Source organism: Desmodus rotundus, chromosome 8 (assembly GCF_022682495.2).
Source record: "Desmodus rotundus isolate HL8 chromosome 8, HLdesRot8A.1, whole genome shotgun sequence".
Lineage (NCBI taxonomy): Eukaryota > Metazoa > Chordata > Mammalia > Chiroptera > Phyllostomidae > Desmodus > Desmodus rotundus.
The window spans coordinates 28251569-28271802 of record NC_071394.1 but is presented as its reverse complement, the minus strand read 5'-3'; the positions used below and the strand labels follow the sequence as shown (position 1 = coordinate 28271802).

At 37.8% G+C, this 20234-nt stretch overlaps 1 protein-coding gene across 2 annotated transcripts in view; it reads right to left on the bottom strand.

The window, feature by feature from the left end:
• The window catches only part of STK3 (serine/threonine kinase 3), a 251200-nt gene that overhangs the window by 94395 nt on the left and 136571 nt on the right, over positions 1-20234 (bottom strand). For both annotated transcript variants that reach the window (XM_024572314.4, XM_045204882.3), the window contains exon 8: positions 18099-18224. In XM_024572314.4, coding sequence (XP_024428082.2) covers positions 18099-18224 — 126 coding nt within the window. The remainder of the gene's footprint in view (positions 1-18098; positions 18225-20234) is intronic.

The following is a 20234-nucleotide window of genomic DNA, read 5'->3' as shown; positions in this document are numbered from 1 at the left end:
TTGTATGAAATTAGAGAACTCGTTTGGTGATGTTATTAAAAATTCTTCAGCAACACTTTTTACCTTTTAAAAATCATTAACTCTGAAAATCTTGATATTTTACATTATTGTTAAAATCTCATTTGATGCTTCTTACAGTTTTATAATAAAACAGAAATTCAAAATGTTTTTTAAAGCTATACTTCATTGTACTCTGCTACTCCTCACGGAAGAGCAGAAGGAAAACATGTTGGTACTTTATAGAAAAGGCCTGCAGAACAGATGCTTCCCACTGTACAAAGCGGCCAATTCCAGTAAGGAATACAATAGCATTTTCAATCAGTGGTCATCATTTGCCAGGAATGCAAAACAGAGTACTGATGATAATCCAGGTTATGAATCATAAAATCCACATGGAATACAAATATTTGAAAACATTATTAGGAAATCCTACTCCATTGCTAAGACAGATTTATGCATATGATAGTCTTAGAAATAATCAGAGATTCGTATTAGGTATCTTTACATTTGCAATTCCTACTACCTTAAAATACTGGCAGCTACTATTCGTGTAATTTTAAGGATAGTTACACAAACATTTTAGAAAGCGTTTGTCATTTGAGATTGTTCAACTATTCCTTAAATCATTATCTTTCTAACTGGAAATAATCTAATTACTTTATTTCTCTTCTTGAAATAATATTAAATACACCTTTATTGCTAATATAATCAGATAACAACACATTATCAGCATAGAGCAGTGAGTTTTCAACCAATGTGCCACAAGGATTTTTAAAACATGCAATACCTGACTATTTAGTCAGAGGCACTGACCTCTTTTCCCTTAGACTGTCAAACAGAAATAAATGACAGTGGCCAGCACGACGACAGCCGTCCAGGGTGGACGCCTTGAACCATAAATACGAAGGCTGTATAACGGAGGTGCGTCTTACTGGTCACGTGGTATAGTAACGCTGTATCTGGTGCTTAATTCTTGGTACCGGAAGATTGCGTACACGAGCACAGGCACTTGACTTTTTTTAAAAAAAAGTCACTTTGGAGCAAAAGGGATAGGTAATTGCTATTATTATTTTTGTCTTTGTAAATCAATCAAGATTATACCTAATTTTTGGTCAGACAGGCAAAATGTGTATTTTTTGGTGTGCCACAGAATTCTAGTGATTAGCTTCTGTGTGCCACGAGTTGAAAAAGATTGAAAATTGCTGGTATACAGCATTGATCTTAATGGCTCTGATTCAACTAGACAATTCTACTGAGTCTGCTACAGCATAACAGAAGTTTTCAGGAGAAAAATGAATGTGTAAGATATATAAGTGAACCAATCACACAGAAATTTGCAATATTCCAGTGGTCTAGATGATTTAAAACCTCTTAGAGATGCTAGTCAGGGACAGCAGGGGCAGCAAACAATAACATAACAAACATGCTGCAAATGCATGACTGAGCTTTCAGTATAAGATGGGAATCTGTAAGGGCCCTGAGCAGAGCTGGGAACAGAGTGAAAATAAGCTAAACGTGACCTTAGGGCTGCCTCAGAGGCATGTGATAATGGGGTATCCATTTTACTGGATGAAGGGGAACAAGAGACACATTTGGGGGTTCTCTCCAAAGTAGCACTGAAACCCCTACAAAATGTTGGGACTCTTGAACGTCTGTATCTGCCTCACCTGAGCTACAGGAGAAGATGAAGGGTGCTCCCCTTTAGAATGGACAGACATGGGTTTGGGCTTTCTAACACGACTCACACAGTCCGGGGAACCCCGTGTTGAGGAATGAACCTGATGCAGTCCCAGTATAGAAGCATCCTGGTGCCTGGTAGAAACAAATAAAAATCCACCCTAGAGGGACTCGACCGTTACCCAGAACCCACATCACTCGGAGACAAAAACCCAGCTAAACTTAAGCTCACAATCCAAAAGATAAACAATGAACAACCAAGCTACTGAGAAAGGACAGAAACAAGAAACAACAGAATTAAGATTCCATTGTTCCTTAGAATTAAGTTAGTCCCCTTAGAAAGCTGGATCTTTCTAAGATAAAGATTTCTAAGAGACAAATAGGAAACAATAGACAGTGGCGTTCTAGATTTAAAAAAATAAGCACCAAGGTAGAAATATTCTGGCTAGAATGGGAAGCAGTGAGTTTGACTGCAGTAAGGGATGGCCTTACAGAGAGCTTTAAAAAGCGGGAGGCAGCATAAACTGCTTGGCAGAAGAGTGACAAGTACCGTGGAAACTGAAGGATGAATTAGAGAAGACGACTGGAGACAGAAAGACTGGCATCAGAGCATTACGGAAATCCAGATTCGAGGTAATTAAAGCCTATACTAAAAAGGGTCCTACAGAAACAGAAATGACAAGTCAAATCGGAAAGAAATCATGAAAGAAGAATCAAAACATTCTAGGAACTTGCTGGACAAATGTAATGAGTCAAAGATAATTCCAATATTATGACCCTAAAGAGGCCAAACTGACTCTAAATAGAAAATGATAAAAGATTCTAATTTGAAGTGATGAAGACAAAAGAAAATAATGCCAATTATTTATAACCAAAAAATGACAATGAAATTTGCTTCTTCAGCATACAATAAAGGCATTGAAATCTAATTATTAATTTGTGATGAAAAAGTGAAAGAAGAAATCAACAAAGCGTATTCAATGCAACTTTAAGGAAATGGGCATAAAACTGGAGAAAACTGTGTCGGGAACTGTTTACTTTTCTCCCTGCGCATCACCAAATTAAGGGTTGCTAATTATGCTAACATGCTAACCCATGCCAATAAGTAAATCTTAATTATTACTTGAAATAAAAAAAGCAAAAAGCAAAGGGTACTATTGTACATTTGCTTGTTTTCCTCACACCATGGAAGAGCCCTCTGTGCCATTAAGCTAAAAATACTCTCTTGTAAAGAACGGAGGAACTGTTGACGTGGCCAGTTTTATTCTTCTCCCACAGAAGGTAAAGGAGGGTGTCTCCCCCACTGCCCACTCGTCAACACACCCTGCAGTACCCATTGTCTCTGTGTTACAAGTGAAAGGCCCACAGGAGCATCGACGAGTTAACTCTGGTCCCCGTACCACATTCAACCCAACTGAACTCAGAACTGCTGAGAAAACATCAAAAATATTCTCCTTCAAATAGCTGCTCGTAAGTACTGCTTCAATGTCTGACAGGCTGAAAATAGTAATAAATTACCCACCAATTAAAAATTACTAAGGTTTGCAGGATCTGAAAATCTGTACAAAGAAGGAACTTTCTTCTCGTTTCAAGTAGGTGGTCCTTCTATCTCACTGCAAAAGCAGCAGGGGAGCTTACACAGCTGCTGACTTTGACATACCTGTCCCCAACAAACAGAAACTTCTGCCTTCACAGACCCTCAGTTTTTGCATGTTCACGGGCATGTCTGAAAGTTACATCAAAGCTTTCAGGATCTCTGAAAGTCATAAAAGGCTCGTTCATTAGTACAACAGGCCAAAAAGGCGAGAAGGTGTGTGGGCAGAACTTCAGAGGCTCCACGAGGCAAGACTGCACATGCTCTTGGCATTATGTTAAAAGCTTCCAAACAAAAGATTATCTTCCATCCCGTGCGCACCACCCGGATGTACAATACAGTAAGTCAAAAGTCAAAGCAACCTTACCCATGACTTTTCTTTTCTCTCTCGCAGCCAAAAGCATGTCAAAAGATTAACCAAATATAAAATCCAATATTTTAAAATAAAAGTGACACCTTTAAAAACTGTGTGCTGCAAGAAGTTTATAAAAAATCCACAGGAGGGCACCAAAGACAAAAGACTAGAACAAATAAATCTGAGCCTCCCGGAGATAAAACAGGTTCATAAAACAGGTCATTTACTAACACATTATGCCTTGCAGAAACATACTAGTGGACACTGACCTTAAAAAAATGATATATTTTAAAATACCATAACCACTGCCATGTCATAAGTCGTGTTTTTAAATAAGGAACATTTATGTTTCCAGGGGCATGCTGTTCATATTCAGTTACCTCCCCAATGACTCGCACAGAATAGCAGGTCAATTGTTGGTCCCACAAAACTGACAGGAACATACAAGAGGAAGTATCAAATATTCACGTTACTTTTTCATTTCATTCTAAAGTGATTTTATATGAAAAGATTTATAATTATAATCTTATGTTCCTAGAACAAATATAACTAAGGGCTAATTTGTTTTTGAAAAGAATTTCTTTTCTTTATCCTTTCTTTTTCTTACTACTTTTCTATTCCATCATGATAGTTATTAATAGCAGGCAGAAACTTTATTATGTACTTAGCAAAAGAAATACTACTTGTAAAAACCTAGAAAGGATAATATTATAAAATTACTTTAAGAAGTAAGCTTCCAAAACATGCAGTTCAGAAGGAGACTGCTAGAGGCACAATAAAATAACAGTATTAATTGTAACATGCAGCTCACACTATTGAAACTCCTGACACCAACGAAACCCCGGGCAGAGGAGTGAGAAACAAGCAATTCCTCCCCCAGACCAAACATTCATCACGTGTTTGACGTCAGCATCACTAACCAAATACTCCACGTACCATAATGTGCCTTATTATTTTAAATGCAAACACATTCCATGTTGACGATACTCTTACCGCATTCTGCTAAATAAGAGGTAAAATCAGGTAAAACCTATTGTAAAGAAATTTTATACATATATTCACTGATTCAATAAATATCAATTAAATATTTATATAATAAACACTTACTGTGTGCCAGGCAGTGTGCTAAGATAGTCTTTGTCCCTGAGAAATGCTGGTGGAGTTAGGAGCAGAGAAATACAGTGAGATCGACACTCTCACAGAGCTAAACACAGGAGCCCGTGGTGGGAGCAGGTAGGAGCACTGGCCTAACCGGAGCCTGGAGGAGCATCATGAAGGTTTCCCTTCCCAGAGGAATCAGTGGCTAAGAGGACTCCTGAGGGATAAGGAGTTAATCAGGCAAATGAGGGCGAAGTAAGAAGTAGTCTAGGAAAACGCAGCCACCTACGTTTCTCTTTAAACGCTTTCTGACACATCTCATCATTGTGTATGGTTTCACTATCAACTGCAGAAAGCCTGCTGATTCCCTAATTGCCTGAGTTCTGCCTTGGGACCCAAACTTGCATATCCAACTGCCGGCTACACAAAATGAAGTGGATGACCCATGGGCCCCTCAAGTTAAACACATTCTGATGTGACCTCATCTTACTCAGAGAGCTGCCTTGGAAAGAGGACGGCTGGAAAATGTTTCAGCCACAGTATCAGTGCAGAGAGAACGTGGTGATGTGAAGAAACAAAGGTTCTGAACTCTGGGTGGGAATACATTGTTTCTGACTTTCTTCCTTTTTGTTTAATGGTCAAAACATAACTAGTCTTAGGCTGAGGAGAAGGGCTCTAGAAGAAAGGGATAGCGTGCCTGACTGAAAAGGGAAGTAGAGAAGGGGCCTTCGAAGGGAGGAAAAAGTTGGAAAATCAGGGGCAATAAGATGATTCCTGTTCTTTAGGTATCTCCATCACAGACTTGTCACACTGCATTTGATCTTGTATCAGTTAATCTGCACCCTTCCCACTAGACTTCAATCTTTTTGTAGGTAAGTGCCATGCCTTATTTTTCTTGTATACAAATTTTTATAACTAGAAAAAATATGTATCCTCTGAAACAGGGAGAAAGAAAAACTTAGTGAGGATACAGAAACACTGAAGTTAAAAGAAAATTGAGGTCCAGTTAGTGCAGTAAAACAAGAAAAAAATAAAAGTTATAAAAATTGGAAAGAAATAAAACTATCTTTATTCACAGATGACTGTCTGTAGAAAAGTTCAAAGAATCTACAGAAAACCTCCTGGAAATAATAAGAGTGGAGAGTGAGGGGATAGGGCACAAGGGCAATATAAAAAAATCATTTGCTTCCTACGTGCCAGCAACAAACAATTAGCATCTGGAATTTTAAAAAACAGACATTTTTAGTATCACTAAAAGAAAAAGAAACACTCAGGTCTAACAAAATATGTACAGAATCTCTGTGCACTAATGGAGGACATCACAGCTCTACATACACAGACATTCCATGTTCATGGATTGGAAGACTCAGCATCATTTCTTCCTAACTTAATGTACAGATTCAACCTGATCCCAGTAAAAACCCCAACAAGCTAACTGGTAAATGTTTAAAAAATGACTCTAAAGTTTATACGGGAAGGCAAAATACCTAGAACAAACACAATGCTGAATGAGAAAAATAAGGTTTGAAGAGTCACAGCATGCTGGGTTAGACTTCTATGAACTAGTGGAATCAAGAGTGTGGTCGCCCAAAAAGCACAGACACGTGTATCAGTGATTTATCAGTGGAACACACCGGAGAACCTGGAAACGAACCCGGGCAAATGCAGTCAACTAGTCTTTGAAAAGGGCATAAAGGCAACTCAGTGGAGAAAGGACAGTCTTTTAAATAAAAGGTCCTGGAACAACTGGACATTCATATGCCAAAGAAACAAACAAAAAACCCAGAATAGACTAGACACAAATCTCACAGCCTTTACAAAAATTAACTCAAAATAGAGTGTAGACTTTAATATAAAGGCAAACCTAGAAAATTTCTGGAATAAAACATAGGATACAGTGTATGTAACCTTGAGCTGGTGGTGAGTTCACAGATAAAACACTGAAAGCAGATCCACGGAAAAAGAAGTGGGGAGGAGACACTGGAACTGCAAACCGCTGCTCTGCAGAAGGTGCTGCGTGAAGGGGACAGAAAGGCAGGCCACTGACTGAAAGAAAACACCTCCGAAACATGCCTTACAAAGGCCTCATGTCCAAATGCACAGAAAACTCTTACAAATCAGTAATAAAAAGTAAACAGCAAAAGAATTTAAAAATGTGGAAAAGCACTGAACAGACACCTTGTGAAAATATATATAAATGGGAAATAAGCACATAAAAAAGATGTCCAACATCTCTGTCATTTGGAATTGCAAATCAAACCAACAATGAAATACCATTAAACACTTAATTAAAATGCAAAAACAAACAAACAAAAAACCCCGACAATATACATTGCTAGTGAAGATGCTTAGCAATGTAAGTTGTCATTCACTGCTGGTGTGAATGCAGAATGGTATAATACTAGAAGAGAGTTTGGCAGTTTTTCGTAAAGTTAAATATATCATAAGATCCAATGATGGTCCTAGATATTTACCCAACTGATATGAAAACTTTTATATCCACAAAACATCTGGTATGCAAGGGTTTATAGAACTTTATTCATAATTGCCCCAAACTAGAAGTAACCAAGATGTCCTTCAGTAGATGAATAAATTAAACTGTGGTACATCCATGTAGTGGAATAACAGTGGGAAAAAATGAGCTAATAAGCCACAAAAAGATATGGATGAAACTTAGATGCACGTTACGGAGTGAAAGAAGCCAGTCTGAAAAGGCTACCCATGGACGACTCCAATTACATGACATTATGGAAAAGGGGAAACTATAGATGGTACACAGACGAGTGACTGAAAAGGGTTCAGGGGCAGAGGGAGCGTTGAGGAAGCGAAGCACGGTAATTTTTTAGGGTGGTGAAACTATTCTGTCTGATACTGCAATGGTGGGTGTGTGACACCACGCATTTGTCAAAACCCACAGAACTTTACAGCATAAAGAGTGAACCTTAATGTATGCATATTTTAAACAATCACTTAGGTCAGGAGATTCCAAAGTGGAATGTGGCACACACACACAAATCTAACTGTATTACCAACGTATGGAAGAGCTTCATTGAAGGAGGTGGGGAGAAAATGCGCTAACCTTGGAAGTGAATGGAGTCTGAAAGACTAAAAACGGAAAGAACTGTGCATAAGCACTGTGCTTTACACACTGAAGTTTTTTCCCATGGGAATATGGGTTAACAATTCTGAAACCACTGCACATGTATACAGCAACCAAAACATCTAGTAAACCAGGCTTCTCACCATCGCGGTGGGGAGTTGTAAACAAGCAAGGGGAGACAGAATGGTCCCTGTGGTAATGAATCAGAGGCAGAGACATCAGTATGAACTGACGTTTGGCTTAATATAGATACAGATGAAGGCACAGACACATGCACAAACATATGCATAGTTACAAATGTGTTACACACAAGTGGCACACACACATCTCATTTCTGTGTCTGCTGAGAGGGTCTGTGAGTGACAACATCCCACAACAACAACCATGCGTGTAGTACAGATCTTAGCTTCTAATACCATCGTCTAAGGAAAGGAACTGGGCTCCTAGGGTGCTAGGACTGTGGCAGGAAACATACAAGATGAACACGGAGTATCTTACCGTGTCGGAGAATAAGAAGATACACACACACACACACACCCAACAACGATAGAGGTATGTCAAAGGAACAAAGATGCCAATTAAGAGACTCTCAACGGCTAAAGCTGGGAGATTTTGAGCAACAAAAATAAATCAAGTAGTATTGGATTATGGCCCAAAGTGTAAACTAAATAACCATGTGTCATTACAGATATATATGACTGAATAAATGATTCAGTGGCGAGAATAGATAAATCTGTACAGAACCAAATAATGTATGTAGATACTCGGCCCTACAGGAGGGGAAGTGTACCTCCTGACTCCTTTCGTGTGGGCTATGTATTGTGATTCCTTCTAGAAAGTACAGTGTGGTGAGGAGGAAAGGCACTTTTATTGTGAACAAGCCTGTCAACACTACCTCAGCCAGTTCATCACAGTAACATCAATGGTGGTAAGTCATGTTTAAAATATACATATATATATTTGTTCTTTATTCTCCAAGTCTTGGCACAGAGCTTCTAAAACCCTTATAATTTCCTGATAGGGGTGGGAAGGGCATCTATTGTTACGCATAATAAGCCCCTTTCGGTCATACCTGAAGTGACACCTGGAGGAAGGGGGCTGGTTGCCAGAGGATCCAACCGAGCAGTTATGGGGCTGGAACTTCTAGGTTCACCTTGGTGACTTTGAGGGACAGGAGATGGGCTAGGGATTGAGGTAGTCACCCATGGCTAATGACTTAGTCAATGTCTATATAATGGGGCTGCCATAGAAACTATAAAGGGAGTTTAGAGAGCGTCGAGGTTGGTGACATACCTCGAAACACTAGGAGGGCTGCATGCCCAGAGGGGAAGTGGAAGCTAAATGCCCCTTGCCCGTACCTCGTCCTATGCATCTCTTCCACTTGGCTGTTCCTGAGTTATAACCTTCATAGTAAACTAGTAATAGTAAATACAGTGTTTTCCTGAGTTCTGTGAGCTATTCTACAAGATTACTGAGTCTGAGGGGGGTGTGGGAACCTCGTATTTACAGCCACTTGGTCGTGAGTACAGGAGGCACAGACTTGTGATGGGCGTCTGAGACAGGGGGCAATTTTGAGGGCCTGTGGGGTCTGTGCTAACTCCCAGCAGTTAGTGTCAGAATGAATTAAGTTGAAGGACCTCAGAATGAATTAAGTTGAAGGACCATCAGTTGGTGTCTACAGAGACTTGGAGAACCAAAACCCCCACATTTGGTGTCAGAAGTGTCATGAGTAGAAGAAGCAAGTTTCTCTTTAGTACTCCTGATGTAGTAAGACTAGCCTTTCTTTACCTCCCCAAAACCAATAACCCCAGTGTCCTCACAAGAAAAACAAATCGAACAATTCCCAATTGAGGGACATTCTACAAAAACCTAGGCAGCCATCCTCAAAGTTCTCAAGAACGTCAGAAACAAGGACAATCTGAGAAATGGTGTCATCAAAAGGAACCTAAGGAGACACGATCACTAAACATAATACGGTATCCTGGGTGGATCCCGAAACAGAAGGAGAGCGTTAGGGGCAAACTCACTAAATCTGGATAGGGAATGGACTTTAGTTTGCAGTTTGTGTCGGTGCCGATTCGTGCATCGTGACACACGCACCCTACTAACGTAAGGCGTCACTGCGAGGGGGAACTGGACGCGGGGTACATGAGAACGCTCTGCGTGATGTTTGCAATTCTGCAGATCTAAAACTGTTCAAAAACTTATGCGTTAATTTGAAAAAAAAATCCTTTACTTTTTAATTTGAATTTTTAATACATTCAAATAATAAAATAATAAAAATAAATTTTTATTTCAGAATAAGTATTTGTCATGAAGCCCGATGCTGGAACCTCCCAGTTACTGGTTTTCATCCACATGAGAATCAGCAAGGGCGATTTTTAAAATTCTGATGCCTGGGCCTCCACCTATATCAACTGCATCAAAAACTTCTCACCGTAAAAACCAAACACTGTTGTTTTTTTCCTCTGGAAATACCCAGGTAGTTCAAATGTACAAAGAGAGAGCTCAAATGACCTAGCCATTTGTGGAATGTTCTACATATTATATTAAATATCGCAAATCCCAAGGAGTAATTTTTCCACTAGAGGTAACTAAAGTATACAGACTTTAAGTGATTCATGTACACAATTTGTTGCTGAAAGAACAGAAGTCTGCAATCCATTATTTAACCAGAAAATTTGTTGGACTCTCTTTTCAAAATAAAATATTTAGCAAGTATTTAGTAAATATCAATATGTACATACTTTTAAAAAAAGGATGACCTGAAGCATATCCAATTTTTAAAAAGGCATCCTTTATTTATATATTTAGAAGTTGTATATTGCAGAAATTATTCACAAATTTGCTTTACACTCTACTATGAATGTTTCTTGTTAACAATAAAATTGTAACAAAGTTGTATTGAGTAGAAAGAGCAACTCTGTTAGAAGAAAATCTTTAAAAAATGAACTTTCTATAGGCAATTCAAGTATTTACAGTAAATATGAACAAATATAGTTAGGTTACTTAATTGACTCATACTAAAAATTTGGGAATATCTTCCAGTAATATCCAGAAAACAAATTATTCCTTACTGTGTAGTACAGTTGACTCATCTCAGCACAAAATCTGTATCACATGCTCTGAAATGCCAAAAAAAATTTTTTGTCACGTTTAGCAATGCTTAAACTAACACAAAAACCTTGATATTGGGATTAACCTGAGGCAGAAATCTCTGTTTGCAATTAATGTGTTTAATTTTTAAAACCTGGACAATTACCTCGGCACCTATCAAAACATGTTAGTTTGTCAGGATGCATTCTCATCAGACAAGCTTTTTCTACAATAGGTATAAAAATTAGATTCATAAGGCACTATTTCTAATCACGTCCTGTACCTTTCTTGAATAAAAATGTATTTAAAGAGGTTTGTTTATAATAGTTATCCAGGACACAGGTGTATAGCACTAAAGTTTTTAAAAACAATGCATCTTGAAATGGTTATCATATATAGTGTTTCCTTTTCAAAAGTCACATTAAGAGTTGATGGAAATGTCAATTTAATTTTAGGCCACAATTTTTTCTCCAACTTTAATAAGCTAAACTATGTAGTATTAAATTAAATTTGGAAAATCTGTAAGCTGATATTGGTATAACCCACAAATTCTCTGAAAATTACACTCACTCAAAATGAAAAAAGCAGCATTTACAATGAGCTCAAGAATTAATACTGGATATCAAATACACAGCTCTTATAATGCAGCAACTCAATATGGTGAATTTCACAGCTCTAGATTTTTGAAATCAGGGAAAGAATTTAATTTACATTATTTCAAATTTTAACTTCATGAAATTTTTCAATGTTCTGGTGACAAACTGGCTCAGTAACTGGCAAGCAAATTCGGGCTCCAGAGCAGTGAACCCTAACAGCCTTCACAAGTCAGGCTCACAAATCAGGGAGCCCGGTCACTGGGTAAGGGCCCATCTGGGGTTGAGACTAAAGACAGCTATGACTATGAAGCCTGTCAGAGAATACAGATCCGCTGAGCTAAAAATAAAAGTGGAAGTAAAACTTGCAGATCTCCCACCGTGCTGAAAAAAACATTCATCTTTGAAATAATCCAAAAAAAGAATGGGGAAAAATCTCAGTGAAAACAATTAGGATATAAAAATAGTCAGCCAAATTTTCTGTCATATCCTAAAAGATAGCCGGTCTTCAGCACCATACGTACCAGGTGTTGGCCAAATGAAACACCCTTAAAAAAAAAAAAAAGCAAGTTCCATGGGCCAAATGAATTATGCATGAAAATAAGGAGAGATTACAAAGCAACGACCTTGATTTCAGAGATATGGATGTTACGGCAAGCACAGAATTACTCAGATAATGGCTCACAATTCTACAGCTGTTCTCCTGTGGTGGAGGCTGGAGGGTCCAAAACTGCACCTTTGTTCCCCCACCTAAAGGAAGTTATTTTGTAAAAGACAGCAGTTCAGAAAAAGAGCAATATCCACTTACTTCTATTCTTATACTACTAATTTGGTCTGACTGGCCTTAGGCTGCCTTGATTTCTTATAATGCTGTCTTCTAGAAGTTTCCCCTCCCTTCTTGGATCACTTTGTTTTACAAATTATCCAGAATAAACCAGAATTGAACAGACTATTGTTTTTCTATTAATTGTGCTAATTTATGGATATTCAAGGATTTCATAATCCTTTAATATATGAAGTTTTATAATTTATGAAGTTTTACAAATTTATCTATAGATATATTAAATGTCATTACATTAAAAACTCAGTATTTAAAATTATAACTTAGAACACCCAAGAAATGGCATGAGTTTCCATTAAAATGCTTATTCCTCCCAAAAGCCTCTCAAAATTACCAAAAAAAGGCACAGAAAAGGAATGAACTCATAAAGACAAAAAGCACAGGGGAGAAGACAACCCAAAAGGATGTAAGCTTGCAAGGAGAGAAGTCACAAGAAGCAACAAATTCAGGGTCCAAAGCAGTGACTCCTGACACTTTTTACAGAAAGGTTCACAAGTCCACTAGCTCTGCTCTTTAACAAAGAGTTTTCAGTAGGCAACTTTAGTGCTTCGCTTAGACAGAATCACGAGATATCTGACAAAGACCCGGGAAGTGAACAGTCAGAGATCAAAGCATATGATAACAAAGGGAACTGAGAAGGAAGGGAGCAAGAGAAAACTGAAAGTGATAATGTTAACAATGAGGGAGAGCAGGAGATCTTGGAAATTAAATACTTTATATGAAAAATATAGAAAGGTTAGAAGATAAACTTGAGAAGACCTCCAAGAAAGAACAATAAAACAAAGGAAAAGAAATAGAAAAAAGATCATGAAAGATAAATCTAAGAGGTCCACCAATCAAGTAAAAGGAGTTCCAGAGAGAGAGGGAGAGAGAGAGAGAGAATTATTAAGCAATAGCAAAAATAAAATTGCACAGAACTAAAGTGTATTTCCAAAAATATTTGGATGTAAAAAAAATAATGTACCTAATGAACTGGTTAGTCTTAGCTAAGTAGATTTCTAGGCAGAGTGTTTCAGGGGCTGCCTAGTTTCTTTGTGTTTATAATAAAATGCAAAAGGAGAGAGAAAAGCTTAAGATAGTAAAACTAAACACAAAAGGAATCAGGACTCGATGACTTTGTAAATCCCCAGCCTCTAACAACAGCAAAGAACGCTACGGTTATGAAAAAGCTTCCACGCAAAATCAAATCCAAGGAAGCGAGTCCTGCAACTCTGTTCTTCTTTTCCAATATTGTTCTAGTTATTTGGGGCCCTTTGTTTCAAATGAATTAGGCAGGGGTGTCCAACCCTCGGCCCAGGATGGCTACAAATGCAGCCTGACACAAATTATAAATTTACTTAAAATCTTTTTTTTGCTCATCAATTTTCATTAGTGTTTGTGTATTTAATGTGTGGCCCATGACAACTCTTCTTCCAGTGTGGCCCAGAGACATCAAAAGGTTGGATACCCCTGACAGAGGACTGACTTCCCATTTTGCAAAAAAGATCACTGAAATTTTGATAGGGACTGGATGACTCTGTGAGTTGCTTTGGGAGTACTGTCTTCTTAACAATATTAAGTCTTCAATCCACAAACATGGGATATCCTTCCAGTGGTTTAGGTATTCTTTCATTGCTTTCAGCAATGTTTTGTTCTTTTTACTGTACCAGTCTTTTATTTCCTTTGCTAAATTTATTCTTAGATATTTCATTCTTTTGGATGCTACTGTAAATGGAATTGTTTTCTTCATTTCCTGTATGCATCGTTCGTTACTGGTATATAAAACATAACTGATTTTTGTGTGTTGACCTTATAATCTGCAAGGTTGTTAAACTTATTTATCAGCTCTAGAAGATTTAGATGTTTTTGACAGACTCCATCCAGGAAGCTGCTCCAGCTCAAAGGCACCAAAAAAAAAAAAAAAGGCAAACCTCTGCACTGGTCCCTGAGGGAGCTGCCGGATCTTTCAGAACACAAAACGCACTTTTTGGGGGGCGGAGGGCAGGGATAAGGTTCTTACTCCTCTCCCCTGCTCCCAACCTCTGCCACCGTTCCAGTGGTTGCTGCTGAGCCAGAAAATAGGGGATGGCAGGCACATAAGCAAAAATGCCACAGCACTCTCTTACCAAAATTTAGCAGCCTAAATTTCTTCATTAAGCACTTCCCTGATTGCTATAAATATTTTATTCGATTCCAGTGTTTCTATGAAGGCACCAATTCTTAGAGCTCTATACCACCGTTTCCCATGACCAGTAACTTTTCTTAACAAATAGAATGTGTAAGTAACAGTGTACAACTGCTAAGACTGTCACAAAAGGCGCTGAGATGTCCTCCTCGTTTTCTTTCTTGGCCACTCACTCTGAGGGATGCCGTGGCCTTGCTGTGAAGATTCCTTTGTAGCCCTATGGAGATTCCCACGTGGCAAGGAACTGAGGCAGCCTGCCAACAGCCGTGTGTGTGAGCGAGCGTGTTGGAACTCTAGTCCCTGTCAAGCCTTAGGGTGACTGATCGCAGGCCCAACCATCATTTAGACTACAACCTCATGAGAGACCCTGAGCCACTCTTGAAATAATAATTTACAGATACCATGAAATAATAAATGCATGATTATTCTAAGCTGCTAAGTTTGGGGATATATGACATTGAAAGCTGAGGCCCAAAGTAAAAGAAGAACCCAATCAATGAATTCTCGGGAAAAAGAGTGTTTCAAGCAGAGGGAATAGCACATAGAAAGGCCCTAAGTAAAGAAAGGTCTTTTGTATGTTAAAAAACATTAAAAATCTGAAATAAGATCAATGCAGCTGGAGCCCACTGAAGGGGAGCAAACAGTGAAAAAGATATCACCAAGTTAGCAGAAAGTAACCAAAGTGACTGATAGCAAGATCTCAAAAACTAGTAAAAACTGGTAAATTCTTGAAGAGTCAGTAGTTCCCTATCCATGAGAAACAGAAACCAGTGTATAATTAAGTACAGAAAGATAAGAGCAAACCAAACGTAATCAGCTGTCCATTGACAGCTAACTAAAGGCAGTTCGCTAGCTCAGCGTTCATAAGCGAGCATTGGTGAAGCAAAGGCAGATGAGTCACCAGCAACAGAGGGACAACGGCCAGACTTTACCGAGAACATAACCTTGTAAGCAACTACGTAACTCTGATGAAGCCAATGTTATTTGTTTTTAAAAGTACTGATAAATATTTGACTGAAAAGTGAGCATAAAATATTAACAAAGAACATGAAAACTTAAAAGTAAATATCCTAGTTTTAATCTTGCTTCCTCATGAGTTTTGCTAATTGGAGAGAAATCAAAAACTACTTACTCAAAGCAATCTATAGATTCAATTCAATTCCTATTCAAATACCAGTGGCATATTACACAGATCTAGGACAAATATTTCAAAAATATATATGAAACCAAAAAATACCCCAAGTAGCCTCAGCAATCCTAAGAAAAAAGAACAAAGTTGGAGGGAATCACAATACCTGATATCACATTATACTATAAGGCCACTGTAACCAAAACAGTCTGGTACTGCCGTAAGAACAGACACATAGCTCAATGGAACAGAACAGAGAGCCCAGAAATAAACCCCTGGCTCTATGGTCAATTAATATTTGACAAAGGGAGCACGAGATTACAATGGAGTAAAAACAGCCTCTTCAATAAATGGTGTTGGGAGAACTGGACTGGTACCTGCAAAAAAATGAAACTAGACCACCACCTTACACCACACACCAGAATAAACTCTACATGGATAAAAGACTTAAGTATAAGCCGTGGTACCATAAAAGTGCTGGCGGAAAACATAGGCAGTAAAATTCAGATATCCCACACAGCAATATTTTTGCCAATATATCTCCTCGGGCAAGGGAAATAAAGGAAAAAATAAACAAATGGGACCACATCAAATTAAAAAGTTTCTGCATGGCTAAAGAAACCATCATCAAAATGAAAAGGGAACTGACTGTATGGGAGAACATATTTGCCAATAGTATATCAGACAAGGGTTTAATCTCCAAAATATATAAAGAATTCATATGACTCAATACCAGGAAAACAAACAATCCAATTAAAAAATGGGCAAAGGGCTTGAATAGACACTTCACAAAAGAGGGCATACAGAGGGTCCAGAGACATATGAAAAAGATGCTCAACATCACTAGCCACCAGAGAGATGCAAATTAAAGCCAAAATGAGATATCACCTCATACCTGTCAGATGGCTATCATTAATAAGCCAACAAACAACAAGTGTTGGAGAGGATGTGGAGAAAAGGGAACCCTAGTGCACTGCTGGTGGGAATGCAGACTGGTGCAGCCACTGTGGAAAACAGTATGGAATTTCCTCAAAAAATTAAAAATGGAACTGCCTTATGACCTAGAGATTCCACTGCTGGGAATACATCCTAAGAATCCTGAAACACCAATTCAAAAGAACTTATGCACCCCAATGTTCAGAGCTGCACAATTTACAATAGTTGAGTGTCAGAAACAGCCTGAGAGCCCATTAGGAGATGAGTGGATTAAAAAACTGTGGCACTTTTACACAATGTAATACTATGCATCAGAAAGAAGAAATTCCTACCTTTTATGACAGCAGGGATGGAACTGGAGAGCATTATGCTAAGTGAAATAAGCCAGTCAATGAAATACAAACGTGATATGATCTCACTTATAACTGGGATCTAATAAACAAAATAAACTAATGAGCATAATATAACCAGAGACATGGAAACATGGAACAGACTGGCATCTGTAAGAGGGGAGGAGGAGAGGGAGAAATGGTAGAAAGAAGGGAAAGGATGAGTCAAAGAACATGTATGAATGGCCCATGGACATGGACAAGGGAGAGGCGATTGACTGAAGGAGTGAGGGGTGGGCTGACTGCGGGGGCGGGGGGGGGGGGGGTGGAGGGTAGACATTGGTAAAAACTTAATGTCTAGAATATAAGCTTAAAGCATCTGTCTACCAGGCAGTCCACAGTCACTGCCAAATGAGTAAGCAATGTAGCGCAGCACCCACAGAAAACGACGGTAAATCCGTTTGGCAAAGAGCCACACTTGTCTTTGGCATGGGCCGCCACGAGCAACAAGGTTTAACAATTGGTGAAGAGGGTAAAAGAATTTCAAATGAAATCTCAATTGGATAAACTAATGGTGAATTAGCAAAATAATACTATTTGTATACAAAACTGTAAGTAAAAAACACTTCTATGGATAAATATTGATGATATTATCAAAGACGTTTTCAATCAGTAAAAAATAAAATATCTGTTTTCAGATATTATGACTCTCTGAATACCAAGATGTATTTGTCTCTATATCTTTCTAACCAGAAAAATATTTGAAACAAGAAGAAAAGTTAGTGAAGAACAAAAGCATCAAACACCCTAAAATGAGATAGATATAATTATTTTATTTTGCTATTAAAATGCACTGATGCATTTTAAAGTATACTATTTAACAGTATAAAGTAAATGGAACACCAGGTCCTTAAATGTCCCTCTTGCTTTCTCTAGTAACCCGTCATCTCTGTGGTACTCCCAGACACTGTACAAACCCTACATTCTACTAATCACTAATTACTAAGACATCAGAAAAAGTAGCAAACATTTAATGCAAACAAAATATATTTTGAGATTTAGTTAAAAAATATATCTCATTTGTACAATAAAATGGTAAGTGCTACTGACATATTTAAAGGAAAAAACCTAAAATTATAGAAAAATAACTCAGAAAAAAATCAATGTTTTGAGGGTAATTACGAACCGAGTTTTCTTCCTCCTCTTCCAATTCTCGCTGCTGCTCTTCATGTCTTTTCGCTTTGATCTCCATCGCTTCTGCAATCAGGTCTCTTAAAATTGATACAGGTTTTGCATTCTTGATAAAAGGATGCTAAAAAAGTAAAATTCAACGGTATAATTTTGAAAGATATTTTAAAATTGTATCTAAAACATATTAAGACAACATGTAAATGTAAACCAGGATCTTAGGCTTTAATGATTTGTTATTTTATCTAGAAGTTAAGAATAGAGAATATTTCAGCTGCTTTACCAATAAAGAGTTTGCTTTTAGGCTCACTTGTTTTTAAAAACCATTAAAAAACAAACACAAAAATGCAATCCTGTTAATAAAGATAAATTAATGAAAACTACCTTAAAGATATGTGTCCAAAGAAGTGTAGATTAGGTAAGAAAAAGATACAATTAAAAAAAAAAAACCCAGATTGGTGATTATATTACATATAAAAATAGTTATTTGGTACTAGTTACAGATTTTAATTAATCTTAACAGGCTGACAGCCAGAATCAGAGGTAAAAAGAAGGGCAAATATTGTGTTACTTCTTTTACATATTTTCTATTTTATTAGGTCTTGAAAGTGTAATCATTTCCAATAGAGAAATAAAAAATGGCCAATAAAAATTTTTCAGAAAATAAATACTGCTTCATTTCTATGATGCACATAATTTTTCACTTCTTTTTTTATTTTACTGTGATCTAACAGAAATATATGTTTGTTGCAAATCTGATAAACAGAATGGAAACCACCAGAACAGACCTGGGTTGCTGATGATTTGTTTATTGAGGGAAGGGTGTGAGAGAAGTAGAGGGTAAGATTAAAAGTATAATTTGGGATAGATAACCTTATTTTGAGGCAGCAATACAGCTTCAAGATGCAATTTTCATAATTAAATGTCAGTAGACAGACTCAGGTAAAAGGTGAGTTACTTTAATAAAGAACACAAAAATATTCTTAAAGACAAAAAAGTTTTAGTGCCAAAGAAGAAATTCCAGACATTTGGGAAAAGAATGAGTGAGAATTTTACCAGATTACAGAAAGGATAGGATCAATAGGGAAGAACCAATAAATTCTTTTGTAACAGTTATAGATTAATCACCAGATAAATTACGTTCTATTAACATAGCTGCGGTGGAGACTCCTAGTTCCACCAGAACAGAATTGTGGCTCAATGTATATAGCAGCCCAGCTACATTCTTTCTTAGTCTCCTTTTCAGCTGGTTGTGACTAGGAGACTAAGTTCTGTTGGTGAAATGGAAAGAACAGAATAGAATGAAATGAGAGTGTCTTGTGTTGTGTGCCACTTCCTGATCTGGGCCTTAAAACATTAAATGTTGACCTGGTTGGTGTGGCTCCGTGGTTTGAGCACTAGCCTGTGAACCAAGGGGTTGCCGGTTCCATTCTCGGCCAGGTCCCCGGTTGGGGGTGTGCGAAAGGCAATAGATCAATGTTTCTCTCACACAACAATGTTTCTCTCATTATTCTTCCCTTTTCCTCTCTCTAAATAAATAAATGAAATTTTAAAAATAAAACAAAAACACTGCATGTGCATTCTTCCATGACTTCTACTCTTTCTACTAAGCTGGAAAACAGACAAAGATAGTGCCCTAGAGAATGGTGGGAAAACAAGGAAGAAACTCCAGTCCTACACTGATAATTTTTGAGAAACATTGGTGCATAGCCACCCCCCCCAAAAAAAAACAATCGAAGACATACATGTTCTTTGCCCTTAAGGAACTCATCTAGAATAAAGAATAAAACACAAACACATATAAAAAATTACAATGTGACATATAAGTTACATTTATGATGGTTTAGCCCAGCCTATATGATAAAGATATAAAGGTAGAAGGGGCGAGGTAACCTCAGGTGCCTCAAAGAATAGACCACTTTAGGGGGCACTTAAAGTAGGAACAGTATGAACCACCACACCACGATGGGGAGTGTATGTCGGAACCCAGCAGAAAGAGGTGCCATGCCAAGGCAGAAACACTATGTAGAGAAACGGTGATCTGTGAGTTTAGAGATGAGTGCAAGCAACAGCGGGGCAAGAAGGATGCGTGTTTAGGATGACATGCCTGGATTCTGTCTGGGAGCCACTTCAA